Raw genomic sequence first — 23,395 nt, 5'->3', positions numbered from 1 at the left:
TTACAGGTATGGACTGTGCCTAAAAGAATCCCAGAAAGAATCCTAGAATTCCAGGAATGTAAACTTCAGGGACAAGGCCTGCAAAGGTAGATTTACCACAAGCAATTAAACATAAAGTGGCCCCTGTAGGATGTTTCAAATTTCTGCCCAAGTTTTGCCCACAAATGAAATGTGATGCAGATAATGAAGAGCTATTTTCCTTAGTAATAACTGGAGAATGGTACCCAAAAATAGAGCCCGGAGTCAATGCAGAATGCTCCTCTAGCGTCATCCAGGTATTAAATGCACACCCCTTCCCATTCCAAACCCCAAACCACACTTCTGCAGGCTATCTGGTACTGCTCCCTACAATCATATTTCTCTGGAAAAAAAATCCATTAAAATTCAGGCACATATTTCAATAGCACATGAGAACATACACAAGGATGAAGAGGAAAAGTATCAAGGAAAAGTGAATATAATCTCTACATACTGTGGTTTCACTCTTCAACCTAAACAGATTCTATGTGATGAAAAGAAGGATGGTTTTTTTTTGTTTCCTGAAGCTTCCAACATCATAAACTAAGGTAGATATGCCTAAAACTGACTTTGTTTTCTATTTCACAGACCATAAGCTCAACTAAGTTAACCACCCAAAAATGATCCCACAGGAATTGCCTCTGACATTCCCTAATTTAAGAGATGGTCTCCAAGTGTGTTTACAACATGCTGAACAGCCAGGCAAAGACTTCAGGAATCAATTCAGCAAATCTGAATATCAGGGCCACACCATACCACCACATACAGGCACCTGGGACAGCAGGTCTCCATCCCACTGGCCTTGAGCATAGCACAGGTACTCAGTATTAGCAGGTTGATTGACTGAATAATTGATCAGGACTCAACTGAAGGTATTTGTTCAGGTATCTGTCATCATCAGAAGTCAACCTCTGTTCACCAAGGAACCACTTTTGGTTCTTTTAAATTTTCAACTCACTGACTACTACTTCGGGCATTTGGACTTTTGGGGAGCAGGGCAGGGTGGAGGGAGGAACCAAAACAAAGACAAGGCAACAACAACAAAAATAAAACCCTCCAGATTTGAAAGAAGGGTTGACACTCCTGAATACATCACCCCTCTCTTTGGCCCCATCTCAACTAATTTTGCAGGCCATTAATCCAGAATGGGCATGGAGCATTTTGGTATTTGCATTCACATTAAAATGACCGAGTAATTAATGAAAGTTGACACCTGTTCATGCAAGGAGCAAGCCCTCTTTCCTCTCTTCCTGAATTAGTGTTGTGTGTTCCCATACACCGCAAGCTGTGTGCCCCTCACCTGGCTAGCCTTGCTTTCCCTTATAGCCCCAGGGGAAGTGCTCCAGGTTCTGTGGGGTAACCTTGCTCTCATTGAACCTTTTAGATTTTCCCTCCCGGCCTTTAGTAAGGGCAGAAGGGGCAACTAAATGGGCTCCCTGGCAAGCTGTAGATAAGTCACCAGCTATTTAATAAAGGAAATGGCATCCTTTTCAACTTGGTCTGGGAAGACCCCAAGGGCACGCTCCCACTCACTTCCTTAAGATGTCTTCTCAAGAAAAACAAGACCCTCCAAAACAAAAGCGACACTCCCACCCCACCCGCCCTTCCCCACCACCCAGTCTGTGAGCTAGGTAAGATGGGAGAAGGGGGGATTGTGGCTCCCCTGGCCAAATCTCCCCCCCCCCCAACAATAGCTTTTGTGCCATGAGGGGCTCCCAGGGTGGGATGGCTGGAATGCCGACAAGCCACTGTGCTGGAGGTAATAACACAGTGTCACAAAGGAATTTAAGCCTGAACTCTGGAAATTCTTCTCAGTTGCTTATACTTTCCCTCTTCAAACTCCTCTGCTTGGTCTTGAAAAATAAAAAGCCTCTGTCATTTTTCTCCTGGAGGCATTTCACTTCCTTCCTTGTGAAATGACCACCTGCACCTTAGGAAATGACCAAAGCATCCCTGATTAGGAAAGAGACACATAGGATCACTAGGTGAGTTGGTAGAACAGAGGTTATCCATTTCCGGAATCCATTTCCATGATCCATTTCCAAGATGGCTCACCCTTTCCAGAGAGAACTGCCTGCCCTTGGAGCGGTGAACGTGTTGCCCAGTTTTATTTTGGAAAGATCCAAAATAGAACAGCCACACCAGCCATCCATGGCTACAAGAAGCTACTTAGTTGGGTACAGAGGAAATCTGGACTGGTGGAGGGTTGGAATGGAAAGGTCAATGAGGTCAGGAGGTGGTATGTGGGTCTCCACTGCAAGCCCCCCCAAGTTCCTCTGGACTCCAGTAAAAAGCAGGAGCAAAGGGCAGGTGCCCAGCGAGATGCCCAGGATCCCACCACCCACGGATCCTCAGGGCTAACACCGGACCCCCCCACTTTCCCCGGTCGCAGCCAGAACGAATGAGGACCCCTTCTCCACGGAAGCCCATGGCAGGGGCTTTCCCCGACGGCGTCTCATAGCCAAGTGAGCTTGTGAACATGGAGACGGCTGAGAATCCGAGACAAGGAGTTTGCTCGCTCAGTTTTTCCCAGGGCCGTGTTTGCTATTTGCGGGAATAAATGAAGCACCCGTAATCTCCATAAAAGAGCTTTCACGCTTCATTCTCTGAAACTAAGTTGGGGGCTTAGACGGAATGGGAAAAAAAGCGGGAATTTATAATTTAAAGTAATGACTGTCAACACTGGCGCTGGAGGGTCTCAAGGGGTGAGGGGGTCTCCACCTTATCCGCGGAAGCGGGAGGGACGGCCGCCGCGCCTCGCCAGGCGGGTCTAGACTCGCTTGGATTGGGGGGCCAAATTCAGCAGTCCCGCAGGGGAGGGCAGTGATACAAACATCTCCACTTGGACCGCCATTTGGAATGGAGGAAGGGGGGACAACGGAAAGCCGTAGTCTCCACGAAAGGAAAGTGCGCAGACCCAATTGTGGCCCGGCCACGCCAAGGCCTCGACTGGGGACAGGAGTCGCCCACTTCGAGAGGAATGTCAGGCATGAGGGCGCCTCCCCCGGCCTCTGCGCATCTCTGATCATTTTCACCTGGGGACCGACTCTGTTTGGGGTCAAAGTTTCCGGGCAGGGCGCAGCAAAGACTTCAGTCTCCTCTGCCCAGTCGTGGGACCCGAGAACAATTTCAGCCCCTCAAGGGCACTTGGTCCACTTCTGTGTGAGCAGGGCGCAAGGGCGGCTATTTCTTTCCACCCACTGACTCCCCTGCCAAATACGCAGCTGACACCCGGGTTCCCTCACTTCCAGGCCGGTCCCCAGACCAACAAACACACGACTTCTCATTTTGCACCACGCCACTGAGGTCAGCCCTGTAAGAACATTTTGGAAAACAGAAAAGAAACCCCGGGCCCGAAGCCAGTGGGACTGGGTTTGGCCTGGGAGCTCTCAGCCTCCGGCTGCCAAGGGGTGGGCACTTCGACGGACCCCGAAATCGGGAGGCCGGGGTGAAGGGCAGATCTCAACCCGCAGCAGGAAAGCGCGCCAAGTTAGGAAGCAGGCGCCCCAGCCTGGCCCCGGCCTTACTCTCGCTGCCGCCCGCCCGCCCGCCCGTCGCGTCCTTCTGGAAGCTCGGCCCCGGCGGCGGAGGCCGCCCAGAAAAGGCGCAGAGCGAGGGCACCTTGGCGCCGCTACTTTTAAAGAAATTCCGAGTAAACACAGAGCCGGAGAGGGAAGTCTGAGCTGTGCCTGAGAAGCGAACTGGCCAAATATCTCCAGAAAAGAATGAGAGGAGGAGGTGGGCGCATTTCTGAGCCCGGAAGGTGGTCGCTTTACCGGCACATTACCGGCACAAAGAGGCAGCCGGAGTCTGGACTGCTACTGCAACTTTTTCTCTCGCCCCAAAAGGGATCCCGCAGCGAGGATTTCGGAAGTCGCTCACCTAGTCCGGGAAAGTTCAGTTGGCGGCCCTTCGAGGGCCGGCTCCGCCCCAGCCATTCATCAAGGAGGGAGGCGCCTGAACCCTCTGACCAGGGGCTCCCGGGCGGCCAAGGCCGCAGGAGTGTGCGGCCAAGCCAGCTACAGTTTGGGCGCCCTGTGGTGTGTGTGCCAGAGAGCGCGCCTCGGCGAGCCATTCAGGACAAGTTGAAGCAACACAAATAAAGCCGGGTGTCCGCAGTCCTGAGGTGTACCCCTCCCCCTACCTCTTCCCAGGGAGGTTTGACCCCGCGCGGAGCCACAGTTTGTGCAGCCAAGGTTGCAAACCGATGCGCGTTACCGCCAGGAGAAGGGCGCTCCCACACCGTGCCCCAGTGGTCCCGATTTGGGAGCCCCCGAGTCAAGCGGGGGGTTACTGGGGAGTGCCCGGACAGTGTACAGCGGCTTGGCCACTCCCAAGGTCACCGCTGGTCCCCACGAGCCTGCCGGGGCAGAGGAGCCGACGCTCGAAGCAGCGGGGACAAGGCAGCTGGGAGAGTAAACTTGGGAGCTGAGCCGGGAAGCGAAAGGAGAGGGCGGGCGGGCAGGGGAGTCGAAAGGACGCCAGTGCGGTGCACATCCCGCGGCAGAGGGCGAGTCGGAGCGACCGGAGGGGGCTGCCGCAGGGCGGAGGCCTCCGGAGCGAAAACGGAAACCTCGGATGAGAAGAGGAGATGGAGTGCAGAGGCCAGGGAGCCTACAGGAAGAAAATGGATTGGAAAAGAGAGGAAAGCGAACCCGGCCTTGACACAAATCGAAACATATACAAAGGACAGCCACGGAGGGGTGGGGGGGTGGCTGGAGCCTGTGGCCCGGAGCGCAGGGACGGACCCTAAGAGGTGGCGGGGGCGGCCTTTCCCGGCGCGTCCCCAGCGAGCGGATGGGCAGGGCCCGCGCCCGGCGCCGGGCAAGCAGAAAAGGGTTTTTTTTAGCGGTTCCTGAGAGAGATCGAGGAGCGCTCAGAGGCCTCGGCAGAGCCCCAGCTGAGCGCTCCATCTCCAGCCCCGACTCGAGGGAGGGGGCACGGGGGGCTCCGGCCTGCGGTCTCTGCTGCGGGCACCGAGCGGCCGGGCGCGCTGACCGGAAGTGAGCTGCGAAGCGCCCTCCGCGGACGCGCGCTGGGCGCAGGCAGCTCCGGGCCTGCTGGAACGAGGCCAAAGTAGAAGATGCCCGGATGGGGCGGGCTGCTGCTGCGGTCCCGCCTGCGCTCCGGGGGGAGGGCGCGGCGGGGAGGACACTGCCGACTGCGGTGGTGGGGGAAGAGGGTCGTCTTAATTTGGCAAAAGATCTCCTGGGAACCTAATCTAAGACCGGGGTGGGAAGCGTGGAACGAGCTGCCCGAGTAGGGACTCGAGACCTGGGTTACTAATTTGAGGTAAGAGAGGGACGGGGAGACTGAGGACTATTACTCCTTCAGATTCAAACCTAGTCAGCGCTGCTCTAAACCATGCGCCGAAGGTTAGAACATAAGGCGGAGACTGCGCTGTACCTTATGATACAAAATTGCAGGGTAAACTTTAATGGGGCTCGGTGTGGACTTGGGAAGATGACTTCGGACCTCACTTTCCTTATCTGTAAAATGGGAATGATAGCATCCAACTCCAAAGATTTTTGAGAGGTTGAATGTAGCAAGTTGTATAAAATGGCTTGCGATGTGCCTGGCACATGGTTGGCCCTCAATAAATAATAATGATATTAATATTAAGCTTCTGCAAGTGTCAACTTTTGAATTGCCTCCACTCTGTCAGGCGGACAAATCCTGTACTTGGGAAGGTAAAGGCGGAAGGGCAGGGAGAAATCTGTGGTAGTGCTGGGGTTTACTTTTGTTTTCTTCCGCATCTACACTGTCTTCAGCGCCAGTGAAATTCGGATCATTAACGACTGCTGCTTCCCTACTGGACCAGCTTCCGAGAGCTTTATCGGTCAACTTCTGCGTTGTCTTCGCTTTATCAGGTGACAGGACTGCGGGTCTTTCTGCCGGAATTCGTGGCTCTTCTGTCAGGGCCCTAGCCCACTCTTGGAAATTCTGGTCGAATCTGGAATACTCCTGGGTCCCTCCAGTCCTGAGAGTCCCTCAGTCTCGCCCACAGGGGGGCAGCCGCGGGAGGGCGAGGGAACCCCAGACCCGGCGTCCCAGCGCCAGAGCCCTGTTCAACTGGGGAGAAGGGGCGGGGGCGGAATCTGCGGGTGACTGTTAGTTCCTAAATGCGTGCGGGCACGTTTAGGCCCAATTCTCCTGCCGAGTTGGGGAAGCGAGAGGCTTGTGCCCGTGGCCTTCCATGCACTACCGTCCAAACCCTGCCGCCAAAAGCCGAGTCAGGAGCGTGGATCCCAATCGTCTCTTTAGGATAAGATGTGTGGGCCCGGGGGCCCACAGTAAATCTCTGAGTTTTGCAGACCCACTCATGCTCAGAGTCTTCCATTACTACGACCTGAAATCTTCCCAAATGACCTCAAAGCCACCCACCTTCATATGTATGGGGAGAATTCCAGAGTGGAGGAGTCCACTCCACCTCCAAAGTGATAACCTTGGATTTATAGGCGAACTTGAGGAACAGGTTGTAATGACCCACAACTTACCAAGCCGTCTGAGCAATCTGGGTGGGAAAAATTGGCCTCTCCTGCCCCGGGGCACTCCCAGGAGGCGCTTCTGGATAGGCGCGGGGCGCACGTGCTGGACTCGCGCCTGCGCTTCGATGACGGGTGTAGCTGCGGGTCTGTGTCTGAGCCCACCGCCCGGGAGAGGAGAGAGAAGGGATGGCCTCTCCCCCCACCCTGGCGGCCCCGATTCCAGTTTTCCTGGTCCCCACACAACCAGCCCACCTGCGCAGGCCCAGTGTCCTTGGCGCATAGGTCTGTCCAGGGTCATGGAAACAATGTCTTGCATCCTACACTGGCTAGGAATAAAGCCCTGCAGCTGTAACTATGTTTCTGGTGTATTTTACAAATGTGTGCCAGAAACTTCCACACAATGTCCATGTGCTTGCTGTGAACACATCTATGTGTATCAATCTGTATGTCTGTTTATGTGCACGTGTTTTCCAAGTGTGTGCATGATTGTGCATTTGTCTGTGTGTAAGCGTGTGCACTGACCCTGGGAATAGCACTGGGACGGACAGGAAATCCTGTGTTTTTGCCTCTCACTTGCTGCGTGCCCTTGAGTGAGGCGCTTCCTCCTCTCAGGATCAGTACCCCCTCCCCCCACAAGGAAAACCTTTTGTTCAAAAATCCCTAGGGCCCCCTCCAACAGCACTGCATTCAAAGAGTGGCCTAAAGTAATAGGGGCTGGCAGAGATCCTCCCCACCCTGGCCCTTCCACTTTCCCCCTTTCCACAAGTTGTCAGGGAAGACGACCCACCCCTGGCACCTGAGCTCAAAGTGGGAGAGGAAAGCTGAGATCTGGGGTTGGGGTTGGGGTTGGGGTGGGGAAGGATGGAGCAATACTCTGCCACCCACATACCCCCATACAAGGGTGAACACATCTCCAGTTTGAACCCATTGTGATGTCCAGATTAAAGTGGCTCCAGCTGTGAGGGAAAGCTAGGGGAGGAGTGCTGGGTGGCCTCCGTGTCTCTCTCTGCCTCCTCCCATGTATGTGCTGGAGGAGGCCTATGAATGGCTTTTCGTGGACTGGCAAAGGAAAAATTAGACTGGGCCACTGGAGGAAGTGATGGCACGCCGAGCAGCACAGCAGACACCTTCTTCCAGGGCCGCTCTTTCTTGGCCCTAGCCTTGGCCTTGGCCTCCACCTAGGAGTCAGCCAAGGCTCACCTCTGTCCCTGAAGCCTTTTCTACTGAGGGCAGGAGGGAGGCGGAGGCTGGGGCTGGACAGCCTCGCTGGTGACATCATCCACAGGGCTACTGAGACCAGGTAGGGGGCAGGCCTGAGGCCACCCTCCTCAACCCTGGGCAGCCCGGCCTAGGGGGCTTGAGTGGAGAACTGGACACACACACACACACACACACACACACACACACACACACACACACCCCGATCAATCTCTATGGCGCCCGTTAACCCAAAGCATGCACCTCCACCTCCCAAGTCTAAAACCTATACACTCAAGACCACCCCTTTCAAATACCCACACCCACATGTGCATACATTTACATATATGTGCAATCCACAAACATGTATGTACAAAGAAAGATAACACAGACTTCCCCACACACCCAAATACCAAAATACCCCTCTTCCCCTTTACTTCCTCCTTCCTCCGACACCATGTCCAGACCCCTCCCCATGACACTACTGAAGGAAAAGGAGTTTCCAGTAAGAAAGCAGAGCCCTTTGCCTTCAGAAAGGGCCAGAGATCAATACTGTTTAGACTCAGCTAGCATGTATTTCCTCCTGGGCTGAGCAAGATTTAAGTTTACGGTTCAAGCCAATCTTTAAGAAAAAAAAAAAAAAAAAAAAAAAAAAGCAAACCGGGGGGGGGCAGAAAATGAGGAACTCGGGATGATGCTCTTCAGTATTTATTTCGATGCAGCCCCAGACTTCAGTACAGGCAGCTCCCTAAGCTAGCCCCATAAATCAGAGAAATCAATGCCCATTTATGATTATTATTACTTTCTTTTTTTAAAGGGAGTGCCAGAAAGAGGTCTGAACAGAGTCCTCCTCTGCCCCAATCAGGAAGAAGGAAAATGGGGCAGGGGGACTTAGGAGAGTCACTCTGGACGCTGCCCCAGAGCCTTGGCCAAATTCCTGCAGTGAAGGTAGCTGTAAAGATCAGACGTAGAAAAGGACTCACAGTTATGCTGGAGCTGGGGACTAAATGAGTAAGTTCTCAGAGGCTCGGTTTCCTCTACTGAACAATGGGGAGAGTTCTATTTGCCCAGAGTGATTGGAAGATAAAGAGCAAAAAATCAAATTGCGTTCTAATGACATCCGGATCTATACACTTTATTAATCCAATCGTAGGGAAGGGTTACCACTCCCTCCCTCTTGGGGGAGGTGAGCAGGGGCCCTCCTGGGGTTGCTGCGTGTAGACTCATTCCCCAGCCACTTATGAAGATCCCTCCCTCCGCCTCTGGACCTGGGGTTCTTGAGTGGCTTGGGGGCTCTGAGAGGCCACAGTGGGGAAGGAGGAAGGGAGGGCGCCCACATCCCAGACACTCAAAATGGAAGTTTCTCTGTAGAGCTGAGCACCCCCCAATACTGCATTTGGGTGTGCTTGGAGGAGAAGGGGCTGGGGCACTTTAAGTGCTGAGCAGTTTGGATTAGGGGAGAGGTATCCCAGGCACGGGGTCTCAGACCCCCTCACCTGGAGGCCATGAGAGCTTGAAGATTCCAGGACCCAATCCTCCAGGGAAGCAAAGTGTGTGCTTCCAGCCACCACCAAACAACTCACCTGGAAAGGATCATCCCACTGAGTCCAACTCTGCACACCCATGACTGGTTGAACACCTAATTATGTGCAGGGACATGCCATACACCCCAAGAAAGGATGGGGGTGGAAAGAAGGGGGTTACTGCAATGAAGTTGGGGGTCCATGGCGATGTGAAATGGGCCTTCCAACTCCACTCTAGGCCACGGAACCCCAAGCCTCCAAACCTTGAGCAGGGGTATGGAGGGCCTTGGTTTCCTGGGCCTCCCTGGCTAGGAGGGAACGGGACATCGCCTCAGATCAGGGGGAATTTTTCAAGAAAAAAGGCTGAATCTCACTCCTGTGACAAGAAAGAGACCCAAGGAGAACAGGGTTCCCAGACATGCACAAATCCCACAAACACACTTTCAAACGTTCAGGGGTGCAAACACTAATAAGCACATGTACACACACTATGGGCTCACAGACACTAAAATCCAAGTGTGCATCTAATTCACAGTATCCAAGTGCGCATCTAATTACCCAGGCGCACAAAACTCACGCATGCATGAATTCACAAAAACGGGAACTTAAGTGCACTAAAATCAGAATGTGAACACAAATGCACACAAGCAAGTGTGGACACCTACAAATCTAGCCACACACATACAATACACACTTACATAGGGTAGAAGAAAGAAAAGGGGAGGAATAGGAATTTTCATTCCCCTCCCTCCAGAAAAAAATCCGCGACAAAAGGAAAACGGTTCCTCCCGGTGAGGGGAAGTCCCCTTGCTCGCCCTGGTCCTTGAGTGTCCAGCCGGGAAGGGCAGGCCCCAGGGACTGAGACAAGAGGGAGACATTTCCTCTGGGAAGTCCAGGAACCGGGAGTGCCCTGAGGACTTCTGTCTGAGCCACCCTCCTCGATCCTTTGTTGGATTCCTGGAGGGACCCCACTTGGAGCTGGACCGAGTAGCAGTCGCTCCGCACAACTTCCCAGCATCCGGGCCTCCTCTCCTCCATCGGATCCGTGCCCCGCGAGGCTCTGGGTGCTGCCGGGACACACCGCTAGCCAACGGAATCATATCCCCCGGCTGAGCTGCGAGGCCCAGGGCCCCTCGCGCCAGCAGGGAGCTCTTGGAAGGGAGTCCCCCCACCCCCACCTCGCCTCTGCCGCACCCTGGGAAGGCCTTCTGCCTCTGGAGGAGAAAACTGCAAGCAAAACCTGCACCAGGAAAAAGAAGAAAATGCAAGTGTGCAGGGCGGAGCGAGGAGCAGGTTGAGGAGGAGGAGGCCGCAGCCGGGCTGGGCCTGGCGCAACGCGGGGAGCGGCGGGCTGTGTTTGCTAAGCCAGGACTGGGGTTTCCGGCCTGTGGTGTCCTTTGAAGGCGAGGGGAAACCAGGCGGGTCCCACCAGACCCTCAAGACCCCTGCCAAACCCGAGTCTGGGCCGCCTCTGCCGCGGAGCTCTCCCCGTCCTCCGCATTCGTTGTGCGGGAACCCTAAGGCCCGGCCCGGCGTCCCGGCTCGCGGGCTCCCCGCCCGGTCTGTGATCTGTGCGCGCTGGGCGCGGGGGTGCCCCGGCGCGCGCCCTCCCCGAGCCCGCAAAGAGGAGGGCCGTCAGGGGCTCGTGAGCACAGTGTACACTTTATTTCAGACTACAGGTTTCTGAACATAATAAAATCTTTGGCTTGTAGCGGCGGTTCAGTCTCGCAGTCCGTGGGGGTGGTATTTCTCAACAAGTCTCCGGAAAACGAAAGGGGAAGCAGGACAGACAGACAGACAGAAGGGGCTGGGGGGGGGGGGTGGTGAGGAAGAGGCGACGGGCAGACACGCGAGGCAACACTCTCACGCACACAAAGAAAAGTCCCAGAGAAACGAGGGGCAGCGATGCGGGGCGGGAGGCACCGAAAAAGCGGTAACATTCAAAGAAAGAGGCAACGAAAACGAAACTGGGCTGGGGGCAGCGGGGTGGAGGTGGGGGATAAAATAATTATAATAATTATAACAATAATAATAAAGGAGATTAATAAAAATGTCCAGCAAATAGAGATCGCTACACATATTTCTTTTCCTTACCTGAAATTAAATATATACAAGGTCGTAAGCGGTTTGGCTAGATAGAGCTTTAAGGAGTTCGCAGTTTCTTCCCTTATTCTGTGAATGGAGAAGCGATCTTATTTTTCGATAGCACCTGTCCGAGTCTCTCCCTTTTTAGAAATGTTTTCGTTGAAACGTGGCTCTCCATTCCGAAGATTTCTCTCTCTCCATCTGTCTTCCTTTCCTGGTGCCCCCTCCCTCCTTCGCGCCGATTCTCTCTCCCCAGGAGCGGGGCCGGCAAGGCGACAGCGGCGATGCCGGAAGGGGGCGCGGGCGCGGCGGCCGGAGCGCGCAGCACCGGCCGGCGGCGGCTACTCGCTCTCGTCTTTGTCCTGCACCGTGGTGGTGGAGTGGTTGTACAGTCCCTGCGCCATGAGGTGCAGCGCCAGGCCGTTTTTGATGCCCGTGGCTTTCTTGATCTTGGCGCGCTTGTTCTGGAACCAGATCTTGATCTGGGACTCGTTGAGGCTGAGCTCCTGGGCCAGGGTCTGCCGCCGCTGCTCGGTGATGTAGCGGTTCGCCTGGAACTCCGCCTTGAGTCTCTGCAGCTGCTCGGCCGTGAACGCCGTTCGCGGCCGCTTGTCCTCCTTCTCGTTCTTCTTCTTCTTCAGCTTCCTGGTGCGCGGACCTGCAGCGACGGCGGAGAGGGCCGGGTGGGGGAGTGGGGACCGAGGGCAGAGGGAGAGAGGAGAGGGCAGAGGAAGCCGTGAGAACAGCAGAGCCGAGCGGGGGATCGTGCCCTGTGCCCCGCGCTTCTGGGGAGTTCGCACAGGCCCTGCTGCGCCCCTAACTACCCCCCGCCGGCCGGCCAGCCCCTCGGATCCAAGCGCCCCTCTCCTGGCCTCTGGGGTCGCCGGGCTCCCTTCTGGAGAACCAGAAGAGCGGCGGAGAAAAACCAGTGGAGGTGGTAGGTGCATCCCACACCCCAGTTCAGAACAGGGCAGCCGGGGACAGGACTTAAGCCACAGCCCTTCCTGGCCAAGAAGGCAGGGATCCAAGATGGTGAGATACTTGGAGCCCCATCCGGCCCAGCCCCGATCTGGGGGTCACGGGGCCTGCTCTCCTCACAGGCCTGAAATAAAAAGAGGCTCAGGAGTGGAGCAGTGAGGGCAGGACCTTAGGGAGTGCCCTACCGTCCAGCCTGCAAACTAATCCTCCCCTCCCGGAAGAAGACTCCCCCACACCTACAACCAGGCCCCAGTGGCTTGTAGCTACTGACCCAGGAAAACAAGGGGATAGTGAAGGAGCTGTGAGAGGTGGCCTGGCTCCAATGGAGTGGGTGTCTGTTCACTCTACCTTCTCTTCTTTCTCCTTGCCGTGAACCCAGCCCTTTCTAAGGTCCCAAGGAGATACTGACCAACCGCCCAGTTCTCTGTAAGGAGAACAAGGCCCTTGCCCAGCTGCACGCCTTACTCCCAGGACCCTGGCCTCGCTGGATTTCTGCTTTGTCTCTTGCAAGGCACTAGTGGAAACAGAAGACCCTGCCTTTCCTCTAGCCACCTGCCCAGGCAGGGTCTCCCTTATGTCAACGTTGAATATTGTGTATGCCGCGATTTCAGGATTGAAAACTCCTGAACAACGAAAACAAGGCAGACAGCCTTTCCCCGGCATTAACAAACTACATCCCCACCCCTCCCCACCCGTGAACAAAACAGGGACAGAAGGTCTGAGACAGAGGGACAATCCCAACAAAATATCTGTGCTTCATGGGAAGAGGCCACGGGAAACCTCCCCAGCGAGATGAAGTCTCTCTCAAATACCAGCCTGGGAGGAGGGCTGCTATGGGGAGGGACCGAGGGAGACAGAGAAGGTAGACCCGGAGGATGCGATTAATCCTCTGTGCCTGAAAAGCCTGCATCTCTGCCCATCGGCCTCTACACCCAAGTCTTCCGGCATTTACTTGCTGGGCCCTGCCATGGTTAGGAAGCTTCCTGGGTCCAGCTAAGCCCTTGCCAGGTCTATTAAACCCTACAACTGTCTGCAAAGAACGGTCTTCACCCACATTGCAAACCTAGCCACAGAGGACAAGCTAGGCAACTTCTGGCTCATGGGACAGGCTGGGGTCTGGGGTCACCAATTGTCCTGTGACAAAGAGCCCAGGCCTAGCAGACCACAGCAGCTCAGGCCTGGGATGAGACTCAGTCCCTGAACTGCCCATGCAAGGAGAAAGTCCCCTTGTATCCCAGACCCATAGGAAGGAAAGCCGCCAAGAACAAAGAAGGGGCCCACTCCTGAGCAGGGCGCAGAGAGGACTGGGAGGCAGCGTGGCAGGGGACAAGGCCTTGATTTTGACTAGTAATTCGGGCAGCTGGTAGAGATGACCCGGGAGATGAACACATCCCCAGGAAGGCCCCGCTGCCCATTGTGCGCTCGGGACATGTCGTGGTGGTGGTGTGTGTGCGCGCAGAAGGCACGGACACTTGTAATAAAATCGTAGCCCCCTGGCCAGCCCGAGCCGCGCGGCCTGACAGCTCAATCACTCTATCCATCAGGCGAGTCAATCAAAGCAGCTTTTCGGAGGTTCAGGGAGCCGGACGTGTCAATAACGGGGCTCGAGATGGCGGGGGCTGATAGCGCGCATCGATCCGCGCTCCGCCGGCAGCGGCGGGGAGGCGAGAGACCTGCGGCAGAAGAGCGACGCGTGGCTACGCTGTGCCCGGCCTCCTCCCGATCCTGGGCGCCCGGAGCCCGGATCTTGGACCAGAACCTCTGCCACCCTCCTGGCAGCCCCCCAACGGCCTCCGGGCGCCGCCAGCCGGGGCGGCGGGCAGGCCTCGGCCTCCTCTCTCGCGGCCCAGCGGCTGTCTCACGGCAGGCCTCGGCCTTGGGTCTGCCGAGCGCGAGAGACAGACGGCAAGACGGCCGAAGGAAAGCCGAGAAAAATGGGCCTGCGGCTGGCGGAAATCTGCTAAATGGCAGATGTGCGTAAGGAAAGAATGCCAGGAGGAAGGACCCGGGCAGGGCCGGGAGAATGTGGGTGCCGCGTCGCGGAGAAGCTGCGGAAGAGGCTGACCCTCCATGCCCTCGGCTCTGCTTTCTGGCCCGAGCCTGACCTGCCTTCTCTCTTCTCCGACTGTCAGCCCCAGAGAACCAGGAGCCAAGGGCTCCCGGCACCCACCGCTTCAGGATCGCCTGTCCCTGGGATTCTACCCACCAGGGTCAGAATCGCTCTGTTACCCGGCCAGGGGGGCGCGAGAGAGGGACGTTCAGGACGTATTTCTCTCCCTGTATGTCTCCAGATCTAACTCGATGTAAATAAATTCTCTGCAGAAAATAACGAGATGATGTTTGGATCTGTAAGAACACGCTGCGAAGATCATTTCTCTGGTCAAAGGCCTGCTGGATTTCAGCCTCCACAGGAAGCTAGATTTCAGACTCAAATCACTAGGCCTACCTTCCTGCTGGCTCTAAACCCCCTTCCCTGGAAGAAAAATCAGTGATCCTAATGTTTGTAGCTTTCCAAAGAATAATAAAGGTAAAAAAAAAAAAGGCGGCCCCAGGGTTTCAGACTTCCAAACCGAAGGCTGGATTCTTGAGCCTTCCGCGCCCTGAACCGCAGCCCTCTGGGTAGTGGCCGCAGAGCCCAGGAGCGCAGAGCTGGGCGCACAATCGGATGGAGCTGGGGCCAGGGGTGAGAAGAAGGAAGCAGGCGTGAGAACCGAGAGCGCCGGAGACTGGGTTTGTTCTGCCCAGCGCAGTGGCTGGGAGTTCTGGGAGGGTGGGAGTGGGGGCATCCGCGGAGACAGCAGGCATGACGCAGCTCAAGGCTAGGTACTCACCGGAGGACGGACGATCCGAGTAGCGCGTGCAGTAGACCCAGGCGGGCCATACGAGAGGCTGCTGCGAGTCACTTTTGACCACGGGCCCGCCGTTGGCTGAGCCCATAAGCAGGATGGCGGGGTTGCCGTGTTCCGGGTACTTGGCGCCCTGCGCTCCGGGGCTCCCGGCGCCGCCTCCACTGCCGCCGCCGCTGTCCGGAGGCTTGGCCGCTGCTGCGGCCGCCGCCGCCGCCGCCGCCGCCACGGCCGCTGCAGCCGCTGCCGCCGCCGCCGCTGCCGCGGTGTTGCCGGCTTTGGAAGCGCCGGCGCTGGCAGCGGCGGCTGGCGGGGAGCCGTCGGGCGGACCACAGTTCGCGTCCGGGGCGCATAAGAGCGAAGCGGCGCCCGGCGCCCTCGTGCCCAGCGAGTGAACAGGGTCTCTACCTGCTCCAGTCTGGCCTCTGTCACGCTCGACCCGGCCTCCTCCTCCCGCGCCCCCTCCGGCCGCCGCCGCCACTAGGAGCTGCGGCGGCGGCTGCTCCTTTTTGCAGCCGAAGTCCGGCCTCAGGATGTTGTCGATGAAAAAGTTGGTGGTGCGGTGCAGCTGGGCCGCGGGCTGAGGCTGACGAGCAGGCGCCGCGAGATGCTGCTGCGGCGGCGGCGGCGGCGGCGGGGGAGGGGGGTGCGGGGGGAGGTGCGGGTGGTGGGCCAGGGGCGGCAAGCAGGGCGCCGCGGGCGGCGAGGGGGGCGCGGGCTGCGGGGACACAGGTCCGCTGTCTCCATCGCTGCCGCTGCTGCCGCTGGCGCCCGGGCTGAGGCTCAGGCTGAGGCCGCCCGGGGCCGCCGCCGCCGCCGCCGCCCCGAGGCCCGAGTCGCGCTGACTTTTAGGTTCCGGCTGCTGCTCTTCCATGCTCGGCCGCCCCGCCGCCCCGGCCGCCGCGCCGGCCCCCGCCCCCCGCGCCTCGCTCTCCACCCCACTTTGCCAGCGGCCCGTGGGGGTGCGCGGAGGAAGGAGGCAGGCGAAGCCCCAGCGAAGGCACGGGGCGGCGCAGGAAAAAAAGCCCAGGCGTCTGGCCTGGATCGCTCGCTCTTATCGAGCAGATAGATCTTGCTGTCTCTGCCTCTCTCTAATTTGTAGACATCCAGATATGGAGGCACTTGGCTATGTCTTTTTTTTTTTTCTTTCTGCAACCAGATTCAATGATTTCTTTTAAATGGGGAGTAAGCCACGGCCAAAAAAGATAAAATGAGCGAGAAAGAAAAGAAAAAAAAAAAAAAAAGGAAAGGAAAAAGAAAGACAGAAAAAAGCTCCGGGATTTTTTTTTTTTTTTTTTCTTAAAGGGAAAAAATAGTCTTTAAAGTCTAGCCATCTTCCTAGGCAAGTAGTGAGGGGTTTGACTTCCCCGAGTGTCACGCTCAGCTGTGCCCAGAGCGCGAGGCTGGCAGCGCCTTTAATCGCCTTTGCTTTTTTTGCAGGGAGAGCGCGTCTCCGCCAGCGCCGGGGCTGCCTTTTTTTTTTTTCAAATCTCTGACAGCTCCGATCTTTGCACAAACTCCCTCGCTTAAAAAAAAAAAAAAAAAAAAAAAAATCACCCAGGCACACTTTTTGCCTTCTAACCGGAAGCACGTGAGTCCGGGCCGCACGTGTGCGGGACCAATGGCGAGCCGGGACTCGCGCTGACACCCGGGCCGCGGCCCAATGGGTGCGCGCGGGACTTTGCGGATAAATAATCCGGGGGCGGCGGCCGCTGGCGGAGAGGGGCGCCGCCGTGCCGGCCCAGTGCGTCTGGCTCGCCCTCCCCCTCCCTAGCCTCAGTCCCTCCCCCTCCTTTACGCCGGGACCAAGGAGGGGCAGAGGAGACGGGGGAGGGGTGGCTTTGGGGTGTAGGCAAATAGAGAAGCAACTCCCAAAACAACTTGCTGGAGAAATGCAGGATTATGGGTGCGTGCGCGCCGGACGCAGGGTCAGGAGGCAGGGGCCTCGGCTCTTTGCACCCTCACGCCGAAGAAACTCAGCCTTTTATTTTCTCGTGTGTCACCCCCCCCCATTGCTTTTAGGAAGGATGAGAGGTTGTTGTCATTGTGTGTGTGTGTGTTGGAAGGGGAGAATTGAGACGAAGAGGTCGCTGCTGTGAAATAGACTTAGATAGACTTGGTTACTTTCAGAGGCACAGTTTATTTTTCAGTAACAGCAAATGCAGGAGGCACGCGGTGCCTGGCCAGCAGCGCCTGTTTGTCGGTTGCACGCCGACCGGTTGCGCTGCCTGTCGTTTTGGGGGGTCCACACTCAACCCTTCCCGGTCGGGACCTTCGACAACACCCGGGAGCTGTCCTGGAACCACTGAGTCAGGCCCAGAGGGCACGGGAGACCCCGAGCGCCCCGCTCGCCAGGCGCGCCGGGAGCCTGTTCCCTTCGCTAGCTGCGGGAGTTGGGGCCGCCCCGGCATCGTGCTTGGGTTAGACGAGGGCGCTTGGGTTAGATGAGTCAGGGCAAGGATGCGGGCAAGGCCCAAGCTTTGGAGTATCAGGGCAACCTTCGTGTTAGATTTCCATGCACTGTAAAATCACATAATAGCATTACACCTCCAGGTGTTTGGCAAGCTGGACAGCGAGTGTTCCCCATTGCGGGACAACTGATTTTTCTGTAATTCCTTCCGACTTCTTCGGGGCCTCTGGCTCTAGCCCTATGCGTTCATCCCAAGCTTTGAGGTATTGCGGAGCTCCAGCCGCTCTCACATTCGCGGAGATCCATCTCCCGTCCGCTGGCCATCTCTTCGCTTGTTTTCTGGTGAAGGCACCCCAAAAGTTCTCCCGCAGCCAGGGATAGCGGAGTGAGGCCTGGGTACCGGCGGGCTCGTCTGCTGAGCGGTTTCCGAGGGCCAGGGTCCGATTGGTTCCTGCAGCGGGCGATGTACCAAAGAGGCGGGCAAGTTTGGGGCAACGGAGGCCTTTGCACGGATGTCATCTTTACAGCTCCGGAGGACCTGCTCGCCCTGACCGCCAACCCCAAATGAGACTGCAGAGAGGATCTCTTTAGGGATATTGTCTAGCTGGGACACGCAAAATACTTCCCCTCCCCAGCTTCCCAGAAATATCACAGGAAGTTAGGAAGAAAATAAAACGAAAATCACAAGGCGAACCATCGCAGTAGCTGAAGTTCCCAAGAGGGGCTGGTGGAGAGCGGGAATTCGTACTGCTCGGGCATCTTCAGGTCAGCAGTCAACCTCTCCACCCCCACCCCCCACCCCGGATTTCCAAGTTCCTGGCTAGACCTGAGCGATGCCCGGGGGACAGCGAGAACCTCTCGCTGCAGTCTCCTCGACCCCTCCCCGGCCGCCCCCAACCCCACCTTGGAGTCTCTCAGGTCGTCTTCAGTCCCACGCCCAAGGGCTCCCCGAAATCTCCCGGCATCCCGTCCCTTAATCCCCGAAACGGGGGTGGGATTTTTATTTATATTTAAGTTCTGGAAAATTGAAATCTTTATCCCGCAAGCGAGCGTGGGTACTTAATTAAATTCTAATTAGGACACTATCAATATCCTATTTAGCCGCGTAGCTTTTGTGCGCCGCGGTCCCTTTCAGCGCCGTAAATAGGGTCTCGACGCCTTATCTCGCCTGCAGGAGACGCTTCGAGAAGGGCTGCGGAAGATAATTTATAGGTTTTAATTACTCTTCATTCCGCCTGATCAGCTTGGCGTTCATCACAGGCCTGTGAATAAAACCCTGGTCAAAAGCTCTGTCACATCGCGCTGGCAAGACGCTTAATCAAAGTGAGCGGCCCCGCGCGCCGCGCGGCCCGGCTCCTCCACGTAATTTCCAGCCAGCTGATAAAGCCAGCTGAATAATGCGGCGGCCCTTTGGAGACACCATTTACAGAAATGACTTTATTGACGGCTTAACGTCGGTAATTCATTTTACCTTTCATGTAGTGGAGCCCGGATTTGTTACAGTAATGGGATGATAAATGCACCCGCGGCCCAGGAGCTGGGGCTGGATTAGGTGGCATTCCGCGCGCTGGCTCGCGCCCCCCATCCCTCCCCAGGCCCAGCCTGCGCCGGATGCGGTGCACACCGCGCCACCCGCGCTCCACGACCCCCACCCGGGCCGGCGCCCTTCTCTCCCTCCTGAAAATGAGCATACTGTTGGGAACTCGGTGTAAGCGGCTTGGCGTTCTGGCAAGCCTAGGAGTGAGGTGTGCGAGGGCTGAGAGGAAACAAATGTTGGCAGAAACGGGTTGTGCGGGGTCCGGAGGATTCCGAGTGAGCCCCGGGCTGGGTGTGTGGATGAGAAAGTATGGGCAGGGTGAGTTGCGAGTGCAAGTATGTGGGTAAAGAGGTTGGCTGTGTGTGGAGGGGTGCGTGGGCACGAGTGAATGTATATGTATGGCCGTTCTTCTGGGGACTTTTTTTTCAGTCTTTGAGAATTAGGGAATGTCCCCCCAACTTATTAGATGCCCAGGCCGGGATGGCAGGGACGTGGGTGGGCAGGAAGCAGGTGGGGGTATTGGGGAACCTGCCGGGAGTAGACTGGAGCCCCTTTCTCCAAAAGCCCTTTGGCTCTGGGGCCGAGGGCGCGCGGGCACAGGGCGGTCCATTTCCACTGCCTTAAAGTTCTGAGCCATGCACTTCTTCCAGCGAGCCCCAAAGAGGGGCACGAACTGGGCCATGTCTCAGAAATATATGTTGATTGCCACAAGTTCCTCTTCAATACCCAGCTCGGAAACGGAGAACGACAAAAAAAATGTTTTCTTTTGTTTTGTTTTAAATGCCCAAGTGTGTGTATTTGGGGGTGGGGGTTAGGGATCGATTTCTCTCCCCTTTAAAAGGCAGAACGGGATCCAAGGAAGCCTTTGGAGTTAAGGGGGACCTCGAGAGAACCCCAGCTTCCTTGTCCCCATTCCTACCAACAAACTCTGCATTCTGTGCTGCAAAGTAGGGGCTTCCACTGAGCAAAAGGCGCCTGACCACAACAATGGGAATAGCATACTATGCGTGTTTGGGGGACTGCTAGAGAAGTTTGGGGATCACATAGTAGGAAGACCGATAAGTGTTTGGGGGCAGTCTCAGGGAGCGGGCTGAGAAATTGTTCCTTTGTTTCTCCCCTTTCTCAATTTTGCAAAAAACACTAAAGGATGCCGGAGTGGAGCATGGCCGTGGGGGCCCGAGCTTACATTTGCGTCTATTTTGTGTATTATGAGAGCCACAGGGAAAGAAAACTGGTCCGTAAGTGTGTGTTTGTGTGTCTGTGTGCACTTGTGCGCTGGCAGGAAGCCTGTGCCTGTGCACAGTAGGGTGTATACGCGAGTGAACTCACCAGCAGGGTATGCAGAAATGTGTTTGTGTGAAGGTTTGGATGTATGCTGTTCAGAAAACGAAAACTCTCTCCCCAGACCGGTCTGAGTTTCCGCAGAAATTTTGGATTTCGTTTCGGCAGAGACAAATGTTGGGGGTCCTCGGTGCTTCCACCTCCCTTTTCAGGATGGGGTTCAGGAGAAGAACTGTGAAAGAAAACCTCGCAGGGGCTTGCGCGAGATGGGCCGGGAGTGCGGGTGTGTTGCATGCAGCCAGTGGTAATCGCATTTCGAGTGTAGATCAGATGGCGGTGGGGCCTCGTGGCGCGGGACATGAATGAGTTGTCGCAACACAATAGCGCGCAGCTTTCCTACGGGGACTGGGTGACCAGCGGTTTTGTTGAGAGTGAATGCGTAGAGATTTCTGCTACAAGTGCCGTGGTATTATTATGAGCCGGAAGGTCAGACTATACATCGCAGGTCCCCAAAGCCTATAGACCTTGGGAAATGTGGAGCCTCAAACCACGTCATTGTACCTGACAGTCCTTTCAATAGACTAATTCAATTAGCGCTCCGGGTTTCGGTCTTCATTTGGAGGCCACAATAATGTGGGGGGTGGGTGCGGGGGGGATTCGTTGGTATTGGTTGAGGAACCTGAGCAATTCTGCCCGAAGCTGGGAGTGGGACTGGGGGGGGAGGGGGGGAGGCGGGCGGAGAGAAAAAACCGAGGTGGGTGGGGGTGCGTGGAAGACAATCCATGGAAAATAAAACGCTCTGTTGACTCCCGAAATTGGGACGGCAGCTTTGTTTGAAGATGGCCCAGAGGACTCCTTTGAGGGGGTGGGGGGGATCGGATTTCTTTTTTCTGTTTATAATGAAATACGCCCATAAATGTCCGGGTTCCTAGAGACCCCAAGAAAAAGCCTGCAGTTGAGGTTGGCACTTTGGGGGCTTTCAGTATTTTGATTTATGCCCCCACACCTGTCTCCCCCTAAGATCATCTTCCTTTTATCAGAACAAGGACGTTTTTGTAATATGTGTCTGTTTTCATCTAAAATCCGGACAGGCAGAGAAAATTAAGCTCTTTCCTCTCTTGTCTTGGAGGCTGCGGGAAATGGGGAAAACATTTTAGCGATTTCCGTAAATCAATGGTCAGGGTTCGGAAAAGGCTCCCCCGGCGGTGGTGTCGTATGGAGCCCCCGCGGACAGCCCGCCCCCGCGCGCGATGTGCCAAGGGACCGGTCGCTGCTCCCGGATTTCCGCGCGGTGTTTCGGCTGCGTAGAGCCCCTTCGCTCGAATTACGGAAATGCGAGACTTCACTAACCCCCTGTATCCCGAAACCGCTACCGGGCTGTAACCACACAGCCAGCCAGGCCCCTGGAGCCAAGGATTTTAGAGCTCGCGGCTCCCGAAGGCAACGCAGCAGCACAAATTTCTTTCTATATTTTTCTCCACTTTATTGGGAATCCCGTTTGTCTCTTTACACCGAATCTCACCCAAACCCGCAAACTGAAATCCTGATGTTCAAACACCTCACCCCCCCCCCAAGGAAAAAAAAAAGCTAGAGTTAATGCGGTGTCTACGCTCGAATTTTCTTCTTTTATTTTGCGTCTCTCTCTCTCCCTCGTTCCCACCCCCTTCGAGAAGTTTCCCCGAGGCCAATGCCCCCAGGCTCAGGGGATCCCTCTGGGCGCCATCCTAGTCCCCACCTGTCCGGTTGGCGACTCCCGCCTGGATCCGGCTCGGCGCGGTTCCGGGTCCACACCGACTGGCCTTGAGCGTGTGAGAGCCGGTAGGTGCGAACGTGGGAGCAAGTGAGATAGGGCCAGGGCTCTTCTCCGGGAGGCCTGGACTGGACCCAACCCCAAAGTTGGGGACAAAAAAAAAAAAGCACAAGGAAAGAAGAAATGCGATATCCAAGTCCTTTTACCGGAACGCTCCCGCGGCTGCAAAATCGTGTTCTCCTCCTCCTTCCCTTAACTCCTATAGGGTTGGAGTTTGTCCTCGGGCTTGTCCCCCACTGACCGAAGAAAAGTCCGCGCGCCCGACTGTCGGCGGCCCTGGTCCCCTCCAGCCCCAAGGCGCGATCCAGGCCGCGTCCCCTTTCCTCCCTTGGGGGCTGCAGCCTCGGGACCCGCTTCTTGGGGAGGGTGCGGGAAAGGCTTGGGGTTTCGGCAGAGCTCGGCGCTGCAAGGGGCTGGCGGGGAGAAGGGGAAGAGAAAAATTTAGCCCGAAGGGAAAGCGGGCGGGAAGGCAAGTCTCCCCGCCTGGGGGTGGATAGGGAAGGAAGGTCGGAAACCAGTCTGTCTCCCCCCACCACGTCCCCACCTTCTATTTCCAGATTGGATCGGGTGGGGGTGGAGGGGGGTGGTCACTGCAATCCCGAGGCCTTCCGGGTCCACCTTCCCGGTCCGCCTGCTACTGCAGAAAGTGAGGTGGGGGCACCGGCGTGCGCCCGCGCGCGTGCGTGGGTTACGTGGCTCTGTGCGTGAGAAGTTCCGTGTGCGTGCGAAGTGAGTACGTGTGTGCCCGGGTGTGCACGGAAGAATTGTGTGCGTTTGTGTGTCCGTCTGATCCTCGTGTTGTTAAGCTGTGTGCAAGGGCTCTGCGCCCGTGTATCCCTGTGCGTGTCCATTTGTATGGCGTCTCCGTGTGTGCGTTTGTGCGCAAGCTGGGAAGGGGGCAGCAGCTCCCTCTGGCCAAGGTTTTGGAAATGAGGTGTATGAAGTCGCAACGACCTAAGGGCTCTGACCCCAAATCAACTGCTCCCTTCCAACCCCCATCACCCCCCCTCCCCCCGCATTGAACTATGCAAAGACAGAGGAAGCAGTCGTTTAAGGCAGCATTAAAACGACCCCTGGTTTAAAGGGTTGCTGTTTCTTTGCCCCCTCAGCATCCCCAAAACCCAGAGCCTTCACTGGGGGGAGGGTGGGCAGCGCGTGGCAATGTCAAAATCAAAGGGACTCTAGGATGCGCATAAACCAAACACCGGCTCTGCGCATGAGG

At 56.4% G+C, this 23,395-nt stretch overlaps 1 protein-coding gene across 1 annotated transcript; it reads right to left on the bottom strand.

Moving 5' to 3' along the window:
• Positions 1-11,566: 11,566 nt before the first annotated feature.
• On the bottom strand, positions 11,567-16,009 carry EN1 (engrailed homeobox 1). The gene is made up of 2 exons (XM_037848544.1): positions 15,121-16,009; positions 11,567-11,969 (listed from the first exon to the last, which is right to left on the bottom strand). The coding sequence occupies exons 1-2, from the start codon at positions 16,007-16,009 to the stop codon at positions 11,653-11,655; spliced, it is 1,206 nt and encodes a 401-aa protein (XP_037704472.1). The 3' UTR covers positions 11,567-11,652.
• Positions 16,010-23,395: the final 7,386 nt, after the last annotated feature.

The sequence above is a fragment of the Choloepus didactylus genome, chromosome 9 (genome assembly GCF_015220235.1).
Source record: "Choloepus didactylus isolate mChoDid1 chromosome 9, mChoDid1.pri, whole genome shotgun sequence".
NCBI classification, from domain to species: Eukaryota; Metazoa; Chordata; class Mammalia; order Pilosa; family Megalonychidae; genus Choloepus; species Choloepus didactylus.
The sequence above is the reverse complement of the archived record's forward strand: the minus strand, read 5'-3'. Positions and strand labels throughout refer to the sequence as shown.